Source organism: Stegodyphus dumicola, chromosome 1 (assembly GCF_044657685.1).
Source record: "Stegodyphus dumicola isolate Sdum_Otavi_A_Nest chromosome 1, ASM4465768v1".
Lineage (NCBI taxonomy): Eukaryota > Metazoa > Arthropoda > Arachnida > Araneae > Eresidae > Stegodyphus > Stegodyphus dumicola.
Window position 1 is genome coordinate 39,648,533 of NC_140768.1, and position 21,892 is coordinate 39,670,424.

A 21,892-nucleotide genomic window follows, 5' to 3' on the forward strand; every position below is an offset into this window, starting at 1 on the left:
TTTCTGTTCAACAAGAGCATGGCAATTTTTTATGCCCCATATCTGGATATTGTGACGGTTTACCATTCCGCACAAACGCTTTCATCGGTTGTTTAGTCCCTGAACATTCTGAACATTATAGAAAAGGAAAAATCATTGTCTTGCAATGTATTTTTAATGCAGTTACAAATTTCGCATCATTTGATTTTAATCATCTGGCTCTAAATGCTTCAGCATATATAAAGGACATGGTTTAGTTGCAAACGGCGTGGGGACATGGTTTAATTGCAAACGGCGTGGGGACATGGTTTAATTGCAAACGGCGTGGGGACATGGTTTAGTTGCAAACGGCGTGGGGACATGGTTTAATTGCAAACGGCGTGGGGACATGGTTTAGTTGCAAACGGCGTCGGGACATGGTTTAGTTGCAAACGGCATGGCTTTAGTCTTCGAAAAATATTCCAAGAATTTGGTTGTGAAACAACTTTGCCACCTGGTGGATTTATTGATTTTTAGAGGCCACCCGGGCAACTCATCTTTAATTTTTTCCAATGTTTCATTAGAAATGCTTGATCAGTCGAAGCTTCTTATCTTTATCCACATAAACATTTAGCATTTTTGAAATTGCGATATCATCAGAGAATGCTCTGGTAGCTTACAGATGTGTACTGTATTGACTGCGAAACGCACGTTGCATAATAAAGTAGACAAACTGTTTCCATATTCGACAACTCAAAACACTTTCTACTGTAAACTTCCCATTTTGAATATGGAATTCATATTTCCATCATTATGCGTCACAAGAAAATCTATTCACTCCATTTAGAATCGTAATATATTTTTGTTTCGTTATATGAATATTAAGAACACGTGCTTTCTATAACTTGGAAACTATATGAATTCAAAACCCCGTGAATCATTTGTAATGACCCTATATTATGAAATTTAACAGAAAACTTATTAAACAGTTTAGAGAATTTATAAGAAAATCTCTGTAATAATCCAAATGACTTACGGTAATCAGAGTGACTGTCCTTAAGTAATGGAGGAAACTTTTTTTTGTAGACTATGTGCTTTCCTTTTTGCTGTTTCGAGTATGATGAGTTTGCTTTATGGTACCGAGACGAATTCATTCTTTTCAATTCCTCAGCTTCATCTTCATCAAGAAAAACCTCATCATCAACGAATTCCTCTTCTGGCATTGATAGTTTTAGAGGAAGAGGGTGAATTACTAGATCATTTCCTATTGTGCCCTCCTGTAAAAGACATAGAATACATTAATACATTAGTTTGTATTTGGTAGTAAGGTAATATTAATAAAATGATTAGATAGTGACTGTACACCATGCTGATAAAGAAAAATGCTTGTAGCTCCCAGATTGTAGTACATTATTACCAAATGAACTAATTAGAAATCAAATTTCAAACTATGTGATTTCAAGCATCATTCTTCTATTTTGTATAAAAAAAGATTTAGTAACTGATAATTCCTTGAAAAGATTAAATACATAATATAAAAAAGATATATATTACATAGTTATACATATAATTTCATAATTTTCTTTACTATGAGAGAGAAAAGTAAAGTTTCATTGAGACACCATAAATTAAAGGAAAGGTTTCTGAATCGGAAGATACAGGTTAATTGAATAATTGAACTGCAAGAAAAATGATGTAATTCCTCATAAGTTGGCTAAAGCGAATTCAAAGGAAAAGAATCCATGATAGATTGGCCCATCTTAAAAGGAAGAAAACTCAGTTTGCCTGTATGTACGAAATGTAAGTAGAGGGGGAAAAAAAAGGAAGAACGTATGAAGATCGGCTTGAAGAATTTTGGATGCTAAACTGTAACTGCGATGTTACTAACATACAGGGTGTCCGCAAATGTTTATCCTGATTACAAGACATGTTAACTCCTGATCGTGCACAGATAACGAAACATGTACTCACCCTCTAATGCATAAACCCTCAAAGTTCATAATAACACTGTAAACATTGAATAAACCTCCGCATAAATAACAATCCTGGTAGCACGCAAAATATCCAACGAGTGTTCACTTTCACGCCACAGAGTCTTCAACATTTCTGGTATCATTGAATGAATGACGTCTGTTATGCGTTGTCGTAACAGCCCCAACATCACGGATTATTGAATGGTACACAATCCACAAAGAAAGATATCTGGGGAAGGTTATGTCAGAAGAAGTGTGCGGAATGAAATTAAGTTCTCATTGAATATTTTGCATGCTACGAGAGGATCACATGTGGAAGCATATTAAATGTTTTCAAAATGATTATAAAATATTTTTAGCCCAGAAGGGCTATTAATTTCGTTTTGCCAATTTGCGTTGAAAACTTTAAATGCCGGTTCACTTTTCAAACTGTTGCCACCAAATATTACAGTCCTGTATTTTATTAAAAAATTAAATAATGAAAAATTTGCATAAATTTATGTATATTTCTCGCATTGTGATAAAACAACTGTACATAGAGCCATCGAATTTTGAAGGACGTAATCCTACTGCGAATATGGGCATCTGGAAGCCCAAATTTGAAATTTAGAATTTGTTTTATTATATATCTCATATTTTGTAAATCATTAACGAAATGGCTCACCAGCGGCCGAGCGGTAAAGTCGCTGAACACTGGTAGTTCGGTCCGAGGTTCGAATCCCGCGAACGGGCTGGCTGCATGGGCGTTTTCGTGGTTTTCCCCATGTGTAACGTGTATACGAGCCAGTTTCCCTTAGAAAGTCCTCCACGAAGGCATCCCTCCCCTTAGGCAGATAGTTCCCGAGGCTTTGCCGTAATCACACACACACACACATTAACGAAATTTTGATTAACAAACTCAAGGATTTCAAAGTGAGCAAAGGCAACGCTGTACAGAAAAAACCTTTTTATCTCTAGCACGAGACTATGTATCGGAAATTCTACAGATATGCTCATTTTAAAAGTATTTTGCGATACTGCTGTTGAACTAAATTTTATGGTTTAAGCCCTCATGGGCTAACTTCCCTTTGGGCTAATAATCAACGCCATTCATTAAATGAAGATGAAAACAGAAGCGAATCAGAAAATGAATTGTTTTAACAAATAGAAATAGAATTTTAACTAACATTATTAGCCAAAGATTGAGACTGTTTCGTAATCTAACTGATTATAAGTAAACGTGTTAAGCCTGTAAATGTGTTAAGTACTCAGCCTGGTTAATAAATTCCTGAACACTTAATTAAGCATACTTGCGTAATAAACGCAGAACCTTAATGGAAACGGATTTTACGACGCAGCAAATTAATTCTGAGCGTCCAATAAATCAAATCCATAGCAATTTTAGAAAGATCACAATGCACTTTTTTTAATGAATTGTGACATTTTGATCGAATGGCCATTCATATTATAGTTGTTTACTTGTGGTAATTGACCATGTGAAATTCCCAATGAGAAAGTAATCTATCTAACCAGAGAACAGCTCGAACAGCGGCAATTAAGGAAAACAACAAAATCCTGGGAAAATACTCTCTTCCTGAATGTCCTTTATTTCTCTTTCTACGAATATAATCGAAAGGTAAATAAATAACTTGGACACAACTTTTTCTGCTAATGAATAAACAAACATCACGAAATAAAATTGCAATCAAAACACCATCAACGTAAACATAAAAAAAAAATTTCCTTTGACAGAAGCCAAGAATATAGTTAATGAGGTGGTTAATACTTAGGAAACTTAATTTTTTAGGAAACAGCATAGATGGGGGTTTATTTCATGACTATTTTTTCAAAAGAAATCAAATCACTCACCATTTCCAACTGTCCATTGTCTCCGTCTCGCATGAGTATGGCTGCCATGTGTTTTTCGTCGTGATAGGTTGTACCATAGTCCGTGGCTTTATCCTGTGTGAGAAAAGGAAAATTTTGTTTATGTCTTGCCTAACAAAGCGTAATGCAAAATAAGAACTTTTTTCTTGAAATCGGAGCGATGATTGATAATGCTTAGAAAACAAATAACTTTTCTCACTTAAAAATAATGACATTTTATTAACAAAAACTAAAGGTAACATCCACTCAAAATATCTTTTTTTTTTTTTAAATTTCATTTTACGTCTAAAATAATCTTCTTAAGTCTATGAAATAAAAAATATTGCTATGAAATGCTGCAAATAACAATCTTACTATACATTATAAACATTTACATACAGGGTATTCCATTTAGATTTGTAATAAGCGAAAGAATTCGTAACACGTAAAGCATCAGAGACAGTAAGCAAAAATTTGCATAGATGTGTAAACGAAAGCTCCGAAACGTAAGTATAGTATACTTAGGACTCGAAAGTTATAAACTCAGCACATATGGGACTCTAAATTATAAACTCAGGATATTCGATGCTCAGTATATTTATTGCTGGTCTAAATAAGTGTTTAAGATTTACTTCGTAATTTTTAATATCGATATTTTGGAGTTTTTATGCATTTTTGCCTTGAGAACTGAATTCATTGAATTAGAAATACTCAATCGTCTGTGAAAAACTGTTTCTTTTTTGTTTTGTTTGCTTAATTTCTTTTATACATCGTTCTAGATTTATTATAATATTTGAATAGAACATGTGGTAATGATTAGATAATTCTTAAGATGATATAAATTTTGTGCATTCTGAGTTATAAAATTAATTAAATGTAATGCTGTTAAGTGAACTTAGCGCCAGAGTGTCGCTATGGTAAACAAATAGAGTGAATTTTAAAGAATGCATTTATTCTATTCTGGTTTATGCGCTATCGACGAAGAAGATTCATTTCAATCTAATAAGCTTAAATGAAATGCAAGAAAAAATGCGTATAATTTAAAATTCCGTACAAGGAAGTCATGTGGTGTACAAATCAGATTTTTAATTTTGTAAAGGGCTGGCAGTTGAACTAAAATATATTCATGTTATTACGAAATTTGTGTAATGTAACACGAACGGCCTCAAAAAAGCGAAGCTTTGTCGGAACAATAAGATTACAGGGCAAATCTATTTAACATGTAGGTAAATGCCAAGTTCACTAAATTGGTGATGGTTTTGGAAACTAATTTTTGTCCCCAAATTTGGCAAAAAATAGTCAAAATTCGCCAAACCTGGCGATCATTAGGCGGCTTTGCTCCAGTCCCTATATAACTATTATTGTTACTTTACATGAATAACTATAATTGATCTCTACATATAACTGTAATCGTATTCGACATTGAAGCGTATTTGCCATCCAGTAACTTCTAGAAATGGAAGGTACTAGAAACTTCTCGGCGACCGGGAGAAAACTATATAAGACAGTAGAGATTATATAAACGGAGAGAGCATCTGTTCTCCGTTTTTTTAAAACTCAGACTTGACTTCAGAGTACTGCACTGCGTTGTGTTTAACGTTATTAATACTTCGAAGTCTTTACTACTGATTGTGCTCTGCGACACTGAGAAGAACTGTACGAGTACTTTTGTGAAAAATTCCAGAACTGTACACTGCTTCGTTTGGAAAATAAATTTTATCAAGCTATCATCGGCTCTGTGTGCATTCAATCCATTAGGCACACGCACGAACGTAACAGTATGTTACAAAAGTATGCATTGTATTGATTTCCGAATGAAGTTTGTACATTTTTGGATGACGACTTTACTGCAAGAAGAATGAGAAAGCATTAGAATACATTTCTTTTCCTCTTCTAGATAACCAGACTTAACTGCAACTCATATTTTTCATGTGATAATTTGATAACGATTTTCTGTGCGCAACATCGATACATTAATTTGAAGATTTTAATTACAGTATATATACTTTTATTCATAGTATAATATTACACATTTGTAAAAATGCACAGCATTTAACAAATTTCAGAATTTACGTGTATAACTGTAGACGAATGTGATTGCAGTTAATATTATTCGGATACTGTTATCGAATTACCAAAGTCGCGCCCATTTGTATAAAAAACATGAAAAGTACATCGCTCATCATTATCAGCAATTAGATTAATGTTATCGAAATGTATTTTTAAAACCGAAGTAATTTTGTCCAAATGAGGTCCATATAAATTTCAAAAATCTTCAAGTGACTGATAATTATCATCAAGTAAGCTCTTAAATCATCAAACTACATTTTTTTTTTAAACTGATTACGTGCTCCGCCTTTAGACACTACACGGAAAGGAAGGGATGCCCCGTGGAGGTTTTTTTTAAGGGAGACTGGCTCTTATCCACGTTACACATGGGGAAAATCACGAAAACGTCCATGCATTCAGCCCGTTCGCCAGGATTCGAACCGCGGACTGATCTACCAGTGTTTAGCGGCTTTTACCGTTCGGCCGCTGGTGGGCATCATCAAATTACTTGACTTTTATTTCAGGCAACAATTTAAAATTCTCTACTAAAGCAACATTTTGTTTAGTTTTTGAATAACTCTGTTGAATTTGAGAGCGGTCAGATACAGGTGTCTCTTCTTTAGATAGAAAATATCTGTTAATGGCTTTCTGAAACAAATAAACGCAAATCATTTAATAAAATCTCTAAAGAATTTAAAAATGAAATAGGTGAATTCACTAACAAATGCGGATATATGGGACGCTACTGATGTTTAGGTTACTGGTATAACATCAGTCAAATAATTTCTAGAATCATTAGAAACAATTAACAAATAAACGCTTGTATAACACTTGGAAACAATTTACTAGTAACGGCTGTTTACCTGGTTAAAATGCTGTGAAAGTAGGTATTTATATGTTTCTAGTTATATTTATATTAAATGGGTTAACTTATATTGCTAATTGCCGCCCAATCAGTATAGTGGTTAGCGTCACTGATTGCCGTGCCGAAGGGCCTGGGTTCGAATCCTGAAGAAAGCACGGATGTTTGTAAATGATCCTGAAGAATCCTGAAATGATCCTAAAGAAAGCATGTGTGGCACTCTAAATATGCGGCGATCCGAAAGTCCTCTCGTGTGGTTTGGTGGAAGGGGAAAGGGATGGGAGACCGTCGAACCCGTCCCCCGGGGTGCTCTCCATCAAAACTGGGGCGGAACAGAGTAAAATTCGCACAGTCACCTATAAGGTGCTCAAGGCTGTTGCCAACAAAAGGTGTATCTTGAGCGCTCCTTGCCACTAGAATTTTCGTGGTCTTCGGCTAATGTTGCTGTCAGACAAGTGAGCATAAGTAACAACATATTGTTAATATATTTCGGTATATGTTATTATCAAATAGCTTTAAACAAACGTGATAACATTAAGTGGTGTTTATTGCAGTTACCTAACATCAAGCATGTAAGCAGAGGGTATGTATGCGTGGTAATATGTGCAACTGAAATAAAACCTGAAAAACGCATGTACAAAACCTCGCATGTAATCACCTACGAATCCTCGCATGACGATAGCATGTGTGCGATGCTATCGTCATGCGAGGATTTGTAGGTGATTTAATTTACCACGATATTTTTGACGACGATGTTTTAAACCGCTTTATTTTCGACGACGATATTTTCTCTCCCGATGTTTTAGAACTGCTTTGTTATCTCTTTACTGTCTTTTCTCCCACGATGTCTTGTATCACGACGTTTTCGCTTTGCGTTGTTATCTCCGCGACGTTTTTGCCGCGATGTTTTCGGCTGTAACCTTAAATTATGCAAAATAGCAAATTAAAAAAAAAAAAAAAAAAAAAAAAAAAAAAACTAAAAGGAATAAAAATTCACTAAAGAACTGCATTCTTTACACATGTAAAAGAACTTAACACTTTTTGAAATCCAGAATAATACGTAAACCTTAGGAAGTGGTTTTCGAAAACAAATTTAACCTTCTTATTAACGTAAAATTGAGGCAAAGCCCAGTTACTGAAATAAATAATACATTGGACTATTTTCTTTAAATTTTATTCTTATATTTTTGAATTCTAAGTTTCCTTTCTTATGCCCTTTAATGCAATGAGAAAAAATGTTAACAAGAGCACAAAGCTCGGCATTGTAACTATTGTATACGCATGAGTAAACAAGCTGAAACAAATCTAAAATTGGGTGCAATTTTTTAGTTTGTACGGGAACTCTAGAATAATAATATCGCTTTCTAAAAAACGAATAGCTTAGTAATAATACATCATGATTTCAATTTCGAAATCATTAACTGTTTACTAAAACTGTAGCTTATTTGGAAGCATGTTATTATGTAGTCGAAATCTAGTCTCGCTACATAAAAAAGTAGGAGTAATTTTCAATTATTATATAAAAAAACGCAAAGCTCAAGCAGAAATAATTTATCGGACCTATGGTTGCTGCTGTTACTGAATCATAAATCTTTTGAAATTTTGCTTCCAAATGTTACTTTAACCTGTTGTAAGCAAAATGTATTTTAAGATGAATAATTTTGAAACTACGTAATAGACTTAATTGTGGAGCTCCTGTGCAACTTGCAGGAAATTTCAAAATAAATGTACTTGGCATAAAATTATAAAAAGGATCATGTTCAGAAGTTGAAAGCCATTTTTTCTTTAAAGGAAAAAAAGAATATATACACAGATGAAAAGAAGAAAAAATAATAATAATAAAAAAATTCTGAAAGGGCTCAGATTTTAACGTTCGCACAAAAGGGTTTGTTAAGGTTTTTCTACGGTCTCGTTGAGCTTGCAGTCTACCAGTCTGGCTGTTGCACTCACTTCTGGTAACCCATTTATTTTTGTCTTTTTAACTTTATTAGTAACATCATTTTCTTCGCACTTACAACTGAGCAGCAAAATTACAAAACTTTTAAAAGCAGCATGTGTTCAGAATTCTCGACGAAGTATTAAGTGCTGGCATACATTTTATGACATTTTTACATTGTTTTACTCTTGTCTCAGTTCCTCACATCAATATTCAGTTTTCTTAGAAAGATGGCTGACAAAAATTTTTTTTATCTTTTTGTTATTAATGTTTTATGTGCTAACTTTATTAAATTCATGTTCTTCGCCCTTAAGCCACATAAAATTCAGTTCCACTGCAAAATCACAAAATATTTAAAAAGAGCACATTTTTAAATTTTCGATAGATTGTTTGAGGTTGCCATACAAATTATGTTATTTCCTTAAAAAAAGTGCTGCCAGCCGCTTAAAATAATTATTATAAAAAGGAAAAGTATATTATGATTTTAGAGTCCAGGTAATAATTTAATAAATGTATTGAATGTTTCTAATTAGACATCTCAAGATCTTAATACATATTTATTTAAATCAATCCATTAAAAAGTCGGAACAAATATTCTTAAGAACTGTGTTTATTACTTTTAAATCGCTTAGTTTATTACTCAATAATCTTCCAGATTAAATTAAAAAAAGTATCTTAGGCTTTACTGAATGTAAACATGCTTTCGCGTGGAATATAAAGGTATTATTTCCTACGGCGGCCACACATTGCTTTCACAAGCCGAGTTTATTAATAAATATTAAAAATAATAAATATCTTATATTTTTTCGAATGACGACAGTCTCTAGCGCTTGAGATAAAAGAAATGTTTTTGATCAATGACGCCACCGCTCGCTTTCAAATCGTTGATTTTGTTAATCAAAAATTCATTTTACAAAATACGTCATAAAAAATACTGATACAAATTTGAAATTCATAATTAAGGCACACACAAAATTCCAGGTGCACATATTCGGATTATTCAAAATTTGATGGCTTTGGGTAGAAATGTGAGGAGGACCGAACCCTCCTGGTCCCTTTGAGAAAGCAAAAGAAGTGATGGCTCTAGGTACCGTCTTTTTTTTATAATGCTAGGAATATTCATACATGCATACATTCTTTATTGTTGAATTCCTTTTAAAATAATACAGAGCGATAATATATGATGCCAATAACTTGAAAAGCCATTCGCCATAGAGTAAAGAAATAATAAACTTGTAGAGTAAAGCCGAAGTGATGAAAAATGAGTATTATCTTCGCCGGGAATCGAACCACGGACCTCTGGAATACGCGTCCAGACCACTACACCACGAAGGCACGCTAAGAAGGTGGTATAAATACCTTATATACTCCCCCTTCTAAAGGGCGACTGTGGTTTTTAGGAGTTTTAATCGTCAAATCCTGGAAGTGGAGAATCATCATTCACCACCCTTTTAATTCAGGCGGCACTGTAGAGCCATTATGCTATTTTTAAAGCAGGAATGATGAAAAATGAGCAACGCCTTCGCCGGGAATCGAACCACGGACCTCTGGAATACGTGCGCAGCATGCAGACCACTACACCACGAAGGCACGCTAAGAAGTTCGGGAGAATTCGAGACTAATAACCCCATTTGGGCTATAAAAAAATTCTGAAAGTGTTCAGATCTTTCATTATCGCTCAAAAGAGCTCTTTTAAAGTTTAATACGGCTTGCCAATGGTAATTATCAACAGACGTTGCCCAGATGGAATAGCAAAACATTTCATAGGATATTACATGAATATGTATTCGGACCAACATGTTATATATCTTCTGGATTTTTACAAGTGAAAAAATATGCAATGTAATGCTATAAAATATTTAATGTCTTTAATTAGATAAACCATGAATTAAATGCATTTTTATTTCAATCAACCAGATTAAAAAGCTAAAAAAGAAAGCTTTCTTAAAGTCCGCATCTATTACTTTTGTACGGTGTAGCTTGTTAATTAATAACAAACAGATAAATAATGCAAGAATAATGTCTTACATTTTACCGAATTGCTATAGACACGAATAAAAAGTGAAATAACGCAAAATCTTGTTTCGAAACTAATAAGCACCTTTTTGGAGCTAATAACCAGTGTCATCCATTAAAGAATAAGGAAAGTGGAAATTAATCAGAAAATCAGTTATTTTAACAACTGGAAACATAGCTCTAATTGTTTTAGAAGGAAAAGGGTTAAGTAATTAACATTATTAACCAAAGAGCTGAGACTTTTTTGTAATGTCACTGACCATGTATTAATAAATGTGTTAAATATTCACACGTATTTATAATTTAATGAAACGTTAATTAAACATATTTACAAAATAACGGAAAGCCTTAATCGAAACAGATTTTGAGTCCACTCAATCCTATTTTTAAGAATTTTAGAAAGATCACAATGCATTTTTTCTTCTGAGAAGTGACATTTTGATTGAATAGCCATTCATGTTATGTTTGTTTACTCATCGTGATTGAACGTGTGAAATTTCCGATGAGAAAGCAACCTGTCTAATCAGATAATAGTCTCAGCGAAAAGAAAAGCGGAAATTAAGGAAAACAAAAGAATGTCAGGCTTCTGCTGAATTTTGAATGAAAACTTTTTATCTGAATTTTCATTTTCTCTTTTTCTACGAATTTGAGCTAGTGGTAAATAAACAACATGGACACAACTTTCTCAAGAAATGAATAAATAAAAATCACGAAATAAAAGAACCATCAATCAAAAAACCATCAATGCAAAAATGGAAAAAAATATTCATTTGTCATAAACCAACATTATGGTTAATGATCTCTTTAATACTGCTAATTAAGGAAACCACATCGATGGGAACACCACCGAGATTTGTACTCTGGATCTTCCACTTGCCAGCTGGGCTAATTTGGTATGCAGCAATAACACGCACGGGGAAATTTGTTAATTCTTTAATTGTTTTATAAGGAAAAGAGTTAAGTATTATAAAGCACGACTGTTTATGTTTTCAGTAAATAGCTCGCGCGTGAAGCTTGAAACAAATGTTTCTTGCAAATGGTAACGAAATTTTTACTAACAAAGAAATTCGTCTAGTGAAAACGAAAGGACCCGATTCAGGAATTATACTTTGTCTTATTTCCGAATATATATATATTTCTCTTGTCATTCCAAAAATGGTTTCACTTCTAATATAAAATTAAATTTTGTTTTGACTTTTATTTTATTAACTAGCGGAAGTACCCGATGCCAGTTAAGTTACTAGATTGAGAGTAATATATTTAACAACGAAGAGAACGATACTGCTGTAATCCTTCTCTAATTATTGATCTTCGATGTAACAAAATCGGATGAGGGTGTTTTCTTCTGCTATGAGTTATTTTTATTAAAAATCCTGACATTATTAAAAACCGCTAGCGCATGTCACCTATATTCAATTTTAGTCGACGAAATGTGGCAAAAGATTGATCTTAATTGATCAGTAATCAATAAAACAACTCGAAAAAATAATCGATGTTCTCTGGTCACGTTTAATCGATCATTAATCGAAATTAGTTGATACAATCGATGTTTTTGTTTCAAAACAAATTAGAAATCGATGAAAATATGTGATTTTAATTTTATTTCCTCCATAAATTTGATATTAGGATCTCGAGTTGTTCGTTTCAGATTGAGCCGATATTCCTTCAAAACTTTCCTGGCATTATATGTCTTTTCCTTTCTGTACTTGTTGCATGCATATACAGTAGTTTGCAAAAACACCGAAGCACCAAGAAGGACTTTTGCTATCGTGACGAAATTTGGTATGCAAAAACAGCTTGATCGAACATGCAAATGATCAAAGTTTTAAGGCAAATGAACGGGAATCGCGATCATAGCGCGAAATTCTCAAAGTATAAAACCAGTAACAGAGGGGGAAAATTTACCTTTTTTTTGTTTCTGCCATTGTAATTCCGTAAAGAAGCAACTAATGCCATTACGACGATATCGAAGACCCTTACAGACAAGTAAACGACTTCGAACGTGGTCGCATTGTAGAGTTGCGTGAAGCTAGTTGGTCATACCGAACAATAGGCGGCCAACTGCAGCGTACAGATACTGCTGTGCAAAGATGTTGGCAGCAATGATTGCTACAAGAAAATTGCCCACGAAATGAAGGCTCTGGAAGGCCAAGGAACACAACTGCGAGGCAAGATAGGATGATTGTTCGCTAAGCCCGAACCGCCCCAACGGTATCATTATCGACTATTCAACGCACTACAGCCACGTCTATACCTCCCGGGGTACCGTCCACCATCTCACGGCGCTTGTCTGAGGCGGAGTTACGCTCACACAGACGTTTGTCTTTGACCCCACAACATCGACGGAGTCATCTGGAGTGGTGTCCCGGCCTATCAGCATAGCTGCCATCAGACTGGCATCGTATAGTGTTCAGGGATGAATAGCGCTTCACTCTTGAAACAGATGACCACCGTGTTCGTGTCTGGAGAGGACGGTCCCAATCAATCTTTGCTTTACAAAGGCATACAGCCATAATCCTTAGTGTGATGGTGTGGGGCGCTATTTCTTATGACAGCAGGTCATCTTTAGTCATCCTCCGTACATCTTTAACAGCTCAACGATATATTGATACCATCCTGTGGCCGGTTGCATTCCCCTTCATGGCACGTCATCCTGGGGCCATTTTCCAATAAGATGATGCCAGGCCACATACCGCTCGCATATCTCTGAACTGTATTCATGCGGTTGATACTCTTCCTTGACCAGCAAGGTCACCAGACATTTCACCAATTGAGCATGTCTGGGACATAGTAGGCTGCCAGATTCCGGCACCACAAAATATCGCAGATCTGGAGCGACAACTGATGAATGCCTGGCAGAATTGTGTCGCAGGATGACATCCTCTACCACTCCTTGCCTCGACGAATTCAAGCATGCATTGCCGCCCAGGGGTGGTTCAACCAACTACTAATTTCAACACTTAATGGGTGATTGTGAGCGTGAACAGGTGCTATGACCTTGATTTTGGCAAAAGTGCAGGTTGAAGAAGCGTGTATCCACAAAGGTAGAGAAAATATAGATGAAACATAGAATAAAACATGTGAATGCTAGTGCATGCGCTCTCAGACGGCCTTTGTCCGTCTTCGCTACCGATTAATTGAGTGTTTTGCAATGCTGCAATTCTATTGATCAGTTCCATAGCCTGCCTGTGGCAAGCGAGCGATTGAATTTTTTTCTAAAAATGTGGACGTCGATTTTTCCCAGGACCCAGAAAAGAATTATAGAAAGTTTGATGACGATAGCTATAGTAGTGACTGAGTGTATCGCGAACAAACGAACAGACATTCTTCTTTATATATATATGTGATGTACCAACGTTTGTCAGGAATAAATAGATTGCTGAAGAATCATCAATGTAGTCGTAGCTTAAATTATCAGACGATAGTTTTAAAAAACAGAATCCATTTATTATATTTCAGGAGAAAATAGTAATTACAAAAATCTGATCTCCGGAGTAAATAAAAAAGAACTACTAATAACATTTTGTATGAAGGTTTACTGCATCGTGACATTTAAGAAAAAGCCCCGATATTCCTTTTGCGAGTCTTTTTATAGCCTCTGGAAAGGCGGAGCTTCCATGAAATGACGTCAGCCTCATCAGCCAATCCAGTTGGCTTGAAATATTTCCAGAACATTCTAAAACTGTACGTGTAGAAAAAGTGGGGAAACAACTTGGGCTGTGGATTTAATTCCACGTACTTTCAAATAAGAGAACGTCGCCATTAAAAATGAAAAGAACATACAGTTAGAATTTTAATTGTATTCTTGACTATGGAATTTTATTATTACATATATATATAGATGAAATAAAAGAAAAATGCCTTTTTTAAAGAATACAATAAAATTATTAATTAAAAAACTTAAAACTTTTAATTTTAAAGGAAAGCAAACTAATTTTAACGAAAAAAAGTGTGCTAGAAGTATAAGGTATTTTGACTGAACAATTAACATTGTTTCAGTACAGTTTGGAGTTCAAAGTATCAAGTAGCCATCGGTTTGTAGATCAGTATGTAGGAGAGAGTTACCTTGTTGATTTATCGGTAGAGGATTTTTGAATTACATTTCTAAGAATTAGATAAAAAATGCTGACTCTCATTTTTTACAAAGCATTCAGTTGAATAATAACTGGTAAGTATTATTATCATGTGTTTATCAATTTATAGGTTACAGAGTTTCTGCTTTATAACTGATTTAACTTGCAATAGCCATAGTATTTGGTTAAAAGTTTTAGTCCAAAGGTGCAGTTTGCCCACAAGGACTATTAATTTCGTTTTGTCATCTTGCTTTGATTCACTATAAACGGAGAATAACTTTTTAAATTGTTGCCACAAAATATTAGAGCCCTGTATTATATTTAAAAAAATTAAATAACGAAGAATCTGCATAAATGTATGTATGTTTATCGCTTTCTGATAAAACAACAGTACCTAGAGCCATCAAGTTTTAAATAACGCACGTCTCCACCCGACTATGGGCATCTGGAAGCGCAAATTAAGAATTCGGAATTTTTTTATTATTAGTCCAAAGGGACTTTGTACCTGAGGGACTAGTATTTTCGTTTTGCAATTTTGCGTCAAATATCTCTGAATGTTCCTTTCACTTTTCAAACTGTTGCCAGCAAATATTATCACCCTGTATTATATTTGGAGAAATTAAATGATGAAGAATCTGCATAAATATATGTATGTTTCTCGCGCTGTGATAAATCAGCGGTACCTAGAGCCATGGAATTTTGAATGACATAATCCTATTGCGAATATGGGCATCTGGAAGCCCAAATTTGAAATGTGGAATTTGTTTTATTATCGATTTCACATTTTGTAAAACTTTAACGAATTTGTGATTAACAAACTCAAGGATTTCAAAGCGAGCCATGGCAACGTTATACAGAAAAAACATTTTTTATTCCCAACGCATGAGACTGTGTATCGGAAATTCTAAACATATGCTAAATTAAAAATTATTTTGTGATATTGCTCTTGAACTGAATTTTATGGTTTAAGTGCAAAGAATACGATATTTAATAAATAAAGGTAACACATAAAATATTTAAAAAAACGCCCGTGTGAAAGTAATTTAAAATCTGAAACCTTTCAGATTTTCTTTTCTTTTTTGGTTCTGTATTTATTTTTTATTTCATATTTTGTATAGCATTTATGAGTTTTTGATTAAGAAACTGAACGTTCAGTTTTTAAATTTAACGTTTGGTGTTCCCTTCAGGCATTTTTCTGGTACATTTAAAAGCCAAAGGCTGGCCGTATAATTGCTAGTATGGTATATAAAAAATTCAACGAATCTGTGAAGAAAAGGACATTTAAGACAGCAATTGAAAATATTTTGATAAAGTATATTGCCCTTTTTATGAGTATTCCATCATATTTAATCCTAAGGGAAGAAATGAAGTTAGATACTGGTATGCGAAAACAAGCCATTCTTTATTTCCACTAATGATGTACATATTTCATAGCATGAAACGTCACAGTTACCATGTGGAAAACCAGATAACTACCTACTCGTACGCATTATATAAATTCATACAGAACAATGGATTAGGAAGAAAGAATAAATATGCGTGTCCATACATACAGATTACATTTGAATTTCGCATCACATTTCACTGTTAGGAAATCTTATTATATTTGACACCAACTAATGTAGCCGACTTATTTTGATGGACTTACACATACGAATGAACGAACTATTCTTTAAAACTTGCCAACTGGTTGTGAATTTATTGGATTTATCAGATTACATCCTGTTTAGTTACTTCGGACGTAAACTAGGTTAGATGGTTAGATATTCGTAATGACTTTCTGTGGCTGAAAATAGAAAAGGTGAAATGTTTACGAACGAACCACAGCTTAATACATATTCGATGTTATCAGATAATGAGTACTAACAGCATCTGAATTTCACGTGTAATATACTTTAGCTCAATGAAATAGATATATTTATTTTGTTTTAGGTTATACACGGCGTATAATTATTTCATGAAAAATATGTTTGATATTAATTTTTAACAGAGTTGAGAATTTTACTCAACACAGGCATATTTCTTTTCATTGCTCTTTTACGTAAACTAAATATTTGCTGCAGTACTGCACAAAGATAATAAAGATAATTCATCAACACTGTATCAGAAATGTTTGTACAATAATTTTTTAAGTGTAATTTTTAATGGAGTAAATAATGCTGTTTTATTATTAAATTCCCTAAAGACTGTTAGAATTTAATTTTTATTTTGCTAAAAATCTCCATTTCATTAGTTTCTTTTTCTATCAGAATATTATAATATTTTCATAAAATGCACTACTTCATACCCAATTCGCTAAACTTTTCCATTAATAGCACTAAACATTAGACACCAGAACTGAATATATGGAAGCACAGGTAATTTAAAACTGCCATTTGTCTACAGTGCCACAGAAATGAACTCTTTGAAAATGAAAATGAAGAACTTAAACTGAACCATTTCATACAAAATTAATCTAGATTATAATAAAATTTTCATAGCTTTTAATAATTTTCATTTTGAAAAGTCCACTTCCCAAGACAGATTTAGAGTAAACTGGCAAGCTTCCAGAATGTATGTAATAGATTTAATATGGAAAACCTAAAGTTAACAATGCTACGGCAAACCTAAATCTGAAGCTATGGGAAGCTAAACTTAAAGCTTACGCAAACAATAAGTTGAATTTCGTTTATTTATTGTTTATGCATATAGCTGAATCCTTTGTCTGCTCATTTCTATCCTGCCCTGTGTTATTTGATCTGCATTTTCAATATGCTTTTAGCACTGTTTTATTGGCTGTTGTTGAATTGCTACATCAAAAATATTTTGATTTTATAAAGTACTATAGCTTTTATTGGTCTTGTCTTTCTCTAATCATATTACCTCTTCATTTCAATTTAGTAATTCTTAAACATCGGGAATAACTGTTGAGAGTTTCTTTTCTACTTTACGATATCAAGGATATGTTTTTTTCCTAGTTACAAATGTGCATTATATCTTTTACTTTATCACAAGCTTTAATACTCAGATTCATTGCAACAAAAAATCATTAAGTTTCTTCCAAAATTTCGTCTTCAAAGTTTTTATCTTCACCAAGCACTTATCTGAGATAATGCAATTATAATTTGTAAACTGGATTTCAGGAATTTTTATATGCCTCAGGAAATTTGTGCCCACCAGCGGCCGAGCGGTAAAGTCGCTGAACACTGGTAGTTCGGTCCGAGGTTCGAATCCCGCGAACGGGCTGGCTGCATGGGCGTTTTCGTGGTTTTCCCCATGTGTAACGTGTATACGAGCCAGTTTCCCTTAGAAAGTCCTTTACGAAGGCATCCCTCCCCTTAGGCAGATAGCCCTCGTGTGCTTTGCCATAATTAAATACTACTACTACTACAGGAAATTTGTATACCGAAATTAGGACTTGAACATCTCTGGGAAAAACATTCATTGCACATTTCTCTCAAGTGAAGGAAAGAGTGGACAGCCAAGTTTTAATTTAAAATAATAAAACTGATTAATCGTTGAAGGCATTTGAACTCCAAGGCAGGCCAATCTGCGAGTATAAAAAATATTATAATAGTCCTTTTATTGCGGATGACTGGGAATGAAACCAATGATATCATAAAATATATTGTATTGCAAACGCTAGGTGGGTTCGCATTTGCCCATTTCCCGCCCCTTTCTCTACACTCTTGTTAGCAGTATTGTTTGTCAGCCACAAGATGTTTCCTCTTTAATCAAGTTTGGGTATTATTAAGTAGCTGTCATTAAAATACACTTGCTTGCAAAAATTAAGGACGAAATGATAAAATTAGCATAAAAGCGGAACAAGGGCCGAAAGATCAATCAGACATAGGGAAAGGAGACATAGGGAAGGATACATGACATAGGGAAAGGATAATTGAAAGGATATAAAACCACTCCGATGAAAGTTACTGCATGGTGTACAGTGATTTAAATCGACATCGGACTGCTACTACTATATGATATGATATGAGGGACGCAGCAGACTTTACGTCCTGGCAGACTTTACGTCCTGGCAGACTTTACGTCCTGGCAGACTTGGCCTTTTTGCGGGCTTCGCTAGAGCAAGCTAGAAACAACACCTTCAACAAACAAACATCTCATATATATTAAAAACATCATTTTTCTTAAACTCGTTCCTGAGATCAGTAAAATATTTACATGTTTCCACATAATGCTCCGCAGTGCCCGGTTCTTTACAGATATCACAAAGGTCAGAATCTTGTAATTTAAACCTTTTAAAATAGAACGAAAACGGGTCTTGACCTGTAATGATTTTGTTAACGTCAATGTCTGAATAACATAAACCTTTTTTAAGTTTAACAAATTTCATATAACTTTTGTACCCTTTTCATATAACCTTTATAAATTTCATATAACCTTATTATATGATATAGTCAACAGGCAACCATCTGAATGATTTCACCCGATCTTGTGTCATCGAGGAGTTTGCAGAAGATCGAAGTTTGGCAAATGAGGCAAGAGAGTTCAGAACCGTTTACAGGGTTGTTTCACTAACTTGGAGAGATTTCAAACGCTCAGAAAGAGCTGCCTGAGCTTTCAACAGGGGTCTTCTACGTGTAACAACGGTGACGGACGACCAGTATGTTGCCTTACAAATGAGAAAAAACATCGAAAGAAATTGCAAGGCAAGTACAACAGACGACTGGACGTCCGATGTCACGTTTTACCGTAGCCAGGAGGCTTCACAAACGTGGCCGACATGCACGACGATAAATACGATGTGTGCATTACATCCTGTTGATCGGCAACGCCGGTTTTTGTTGTGCCGGGAAAACAAAAATTGGACACAGCAGGAATGGAGCGAGTGCTCTTTACGGTAAGAGTCGGTTTAATCTCAAGAGCGATTCTGGATTGATACACATCTGAAGGGAATAAGGAACATGCATTTGCCACTTCAGCATCATTGAAAAGTTTCGTTTTGGAAGTGCTGGAGTTCTCGTTTGGGGTGGTATTATGTTTAGTAGCCGTACTGGCCTCAACGGTATCCGCTATTGTACCGAGATTCTCTTACCTCCCGTGCGTCCGTTTAGAGGTGCTGTGAGTCAGGTCTTCCTCTTTATGGACAATAACGCTACACCTCATCATACAGTAGCTGTCCCAGAGCTCTTGGAACGAAACTATTCAATGCAGTGATTGGCCTGTAAGGTCCTCGAATCTAAATTTCATAGAATAGGCATGAGACCTTGGCAGCATGTGATCAGCCGTCCGCAACAGTTGACGCAGCTAAAATTGACCCTAAAAGATAATAGACTGCGCTGCCTCAACAGCTTCTTGTCAACATTGTCCTGAGCATAGACCGACATTGTAACGTCTGCATCATAGTCAGGGACGATCGTATTCCCTTCTCTAAAGATTGGATTTTCTTCTGGATTCAGGTGCCTATCACATGGTCGTTTTTGTCTTCCTTCTAGTTGTGCTTGGAGCTACCTTTTCAACAAAGTTGCTTTTTGTCTTTTTGATTCATAAGATTTTCTTCCTTTTGATTTAGATAGGTTTTTCTCATTTGTACTATACTTTCACATTTTTTGGGGATTTTATGGTGTGATTTGGATTGACGTGGAACATTTCTGCGCGATGTTACATTGGGAAAACCATCTCGTTCTTAAATTTTGCACGCCAGCGTACTCTGCTTTTGTTATTCTTTCGTTCTCATTATGACTTGTTAAATTTCATTAATTTTTTATTCTTGTTGGAAACAAATTTAAAAAAGTATCTCTTTTTAATCATTTGTTTTGGGTTTATTTAAATAAAAATTCTGAATAGTCCAGCTTTTTAAAAATATTATAAGAATTTTGCTATATACGAAAAATGCTAGTTAAATATTCCATTATGAACTCCTGTCTTTTCCTTTTTTATTTAAAGTTCAAACTTCTTAAGTCTATGAATTCTGTCACTCTAGTTCATGTGTAAGTTTTTGTTAAGGTGAGAAGAAACGAAGACACTGCGTGTATCTTGGTTCTCCCCTAATGAAATAAAGAATTTATGTGCTATTAAGAACACCCAAATATTGAAAAATAAATAAATAAATAAGTACAGTTTTATACAGTTCCTAATTGGAAACAAGATGTTTTGTATTGATTTGCTGTAGTTAGCCTTTAATTGATACGTTGTAGTGGTAAACATTTATGGTTGTGTTTTATGCTTGCTCCCGTTATTCGTTTGCAAATACCTCTCAAGTATATAATCAGATATTTATAGAAATTGCCAGTAATTTTATTTTAAGATAAAACGTGGGCTCAGTATTTTCCCTAAAAACAATGATGGCACCAAGACACATATGATGTTCCAGTTATAAATAAGAAAGGTCATTAAGTAAAACGTGAAAACCATGACCCTGAGACCCGTAATATATCAAACGAAGGTTAAGAAGATGACTCTAAATGGCAACTGAATTGGAAATTCGGGAACCGATTCCTAATTGACCTTTTAACATAGATAAATTTGGAGGAAGTTATTAAAAGGGGAGGAAAAAAACATGCTTCTTTGGCTGCACGAAAACGCTCATTTTGTACCTACGTATTTGCTATATAAGGAAAGAATCTTCATTTTTTTGCAATAATGGTACAAATGTTAATGAGGAAATACTACGACTTTACCAATTATATCAATTAAATATATTATTAAAATAATACAATGATGTAAAGTATTAACTGGTTGAGGTAACTGGTTTCTAAATGACTATTTTCAACCTTGACACCCGTCATGAGGAAGTATATAATGTAATTATACCCTTATATTGTATAACTACAGTTATATTATGGAAAGCAAATTAAAGATCTTATGCCCAAATGAATAATAGTATTCTGTAGCTAACTGTTTGCCAGACCATGTAGATGAGAAATGCCTTAGTAACGTATTATAATGTAGCATATAGATCCCCAAAATGAAAAGATATATTTTAGATGTTGACGCCCAGGTGGTATAGTGGTTAGGGAAGCCGACTGCGATACTGTAGGGCGACGGTTTCGATCCTGGCGAAGGCATGGTTGTAACTTTCCGTAAAATGGCTACCACTTCTTAGTGGCCAGTGTCGAATAGGAATGTTCCCGCGGTTTGAAAAAAAAAATTCAAATTTATATTTAGCAAGTAAAATTCTTTTATACATGCAAGTACATGCTTTAACTGGTTACATGTAATTATTTAGATAGTTTTAAAA

At 34.4% G+C, this 21,892-nt stretch overlaps 1 protein-coding gene across 3 annotated transcripts in view; it reads right to left on the reverse strand.

Moving 5' to 3' along the window:
- LOC118183418 (A disintegrin and metalloproteinase with thrombospondin motifs like) overlaps positions 1-21,892 on the reverse strand; it is a 348,669-nt gene that overhangs the window by 62,133 nt on the left and 264,644 nt on the right. For all 3 annotated transcript variants that reach the window (XM_085814080.1, XM_085814076.1, XM_085814075.1), the window contains exons 5-6: positions 3,780-3,872; positions 995-1,235 (exon numbers count right to left, since the gene is read on the reverse strand). In XM_085814080.1, the coding sequence (XP_085670206.1) occupies positions 995-1,235; positions 3,780-3,872 (334 nt within the window). The remainder of the gene's footprint in view (positions 1-994; positions 1,236-3,779; positions 3,873-21,892) is intronic.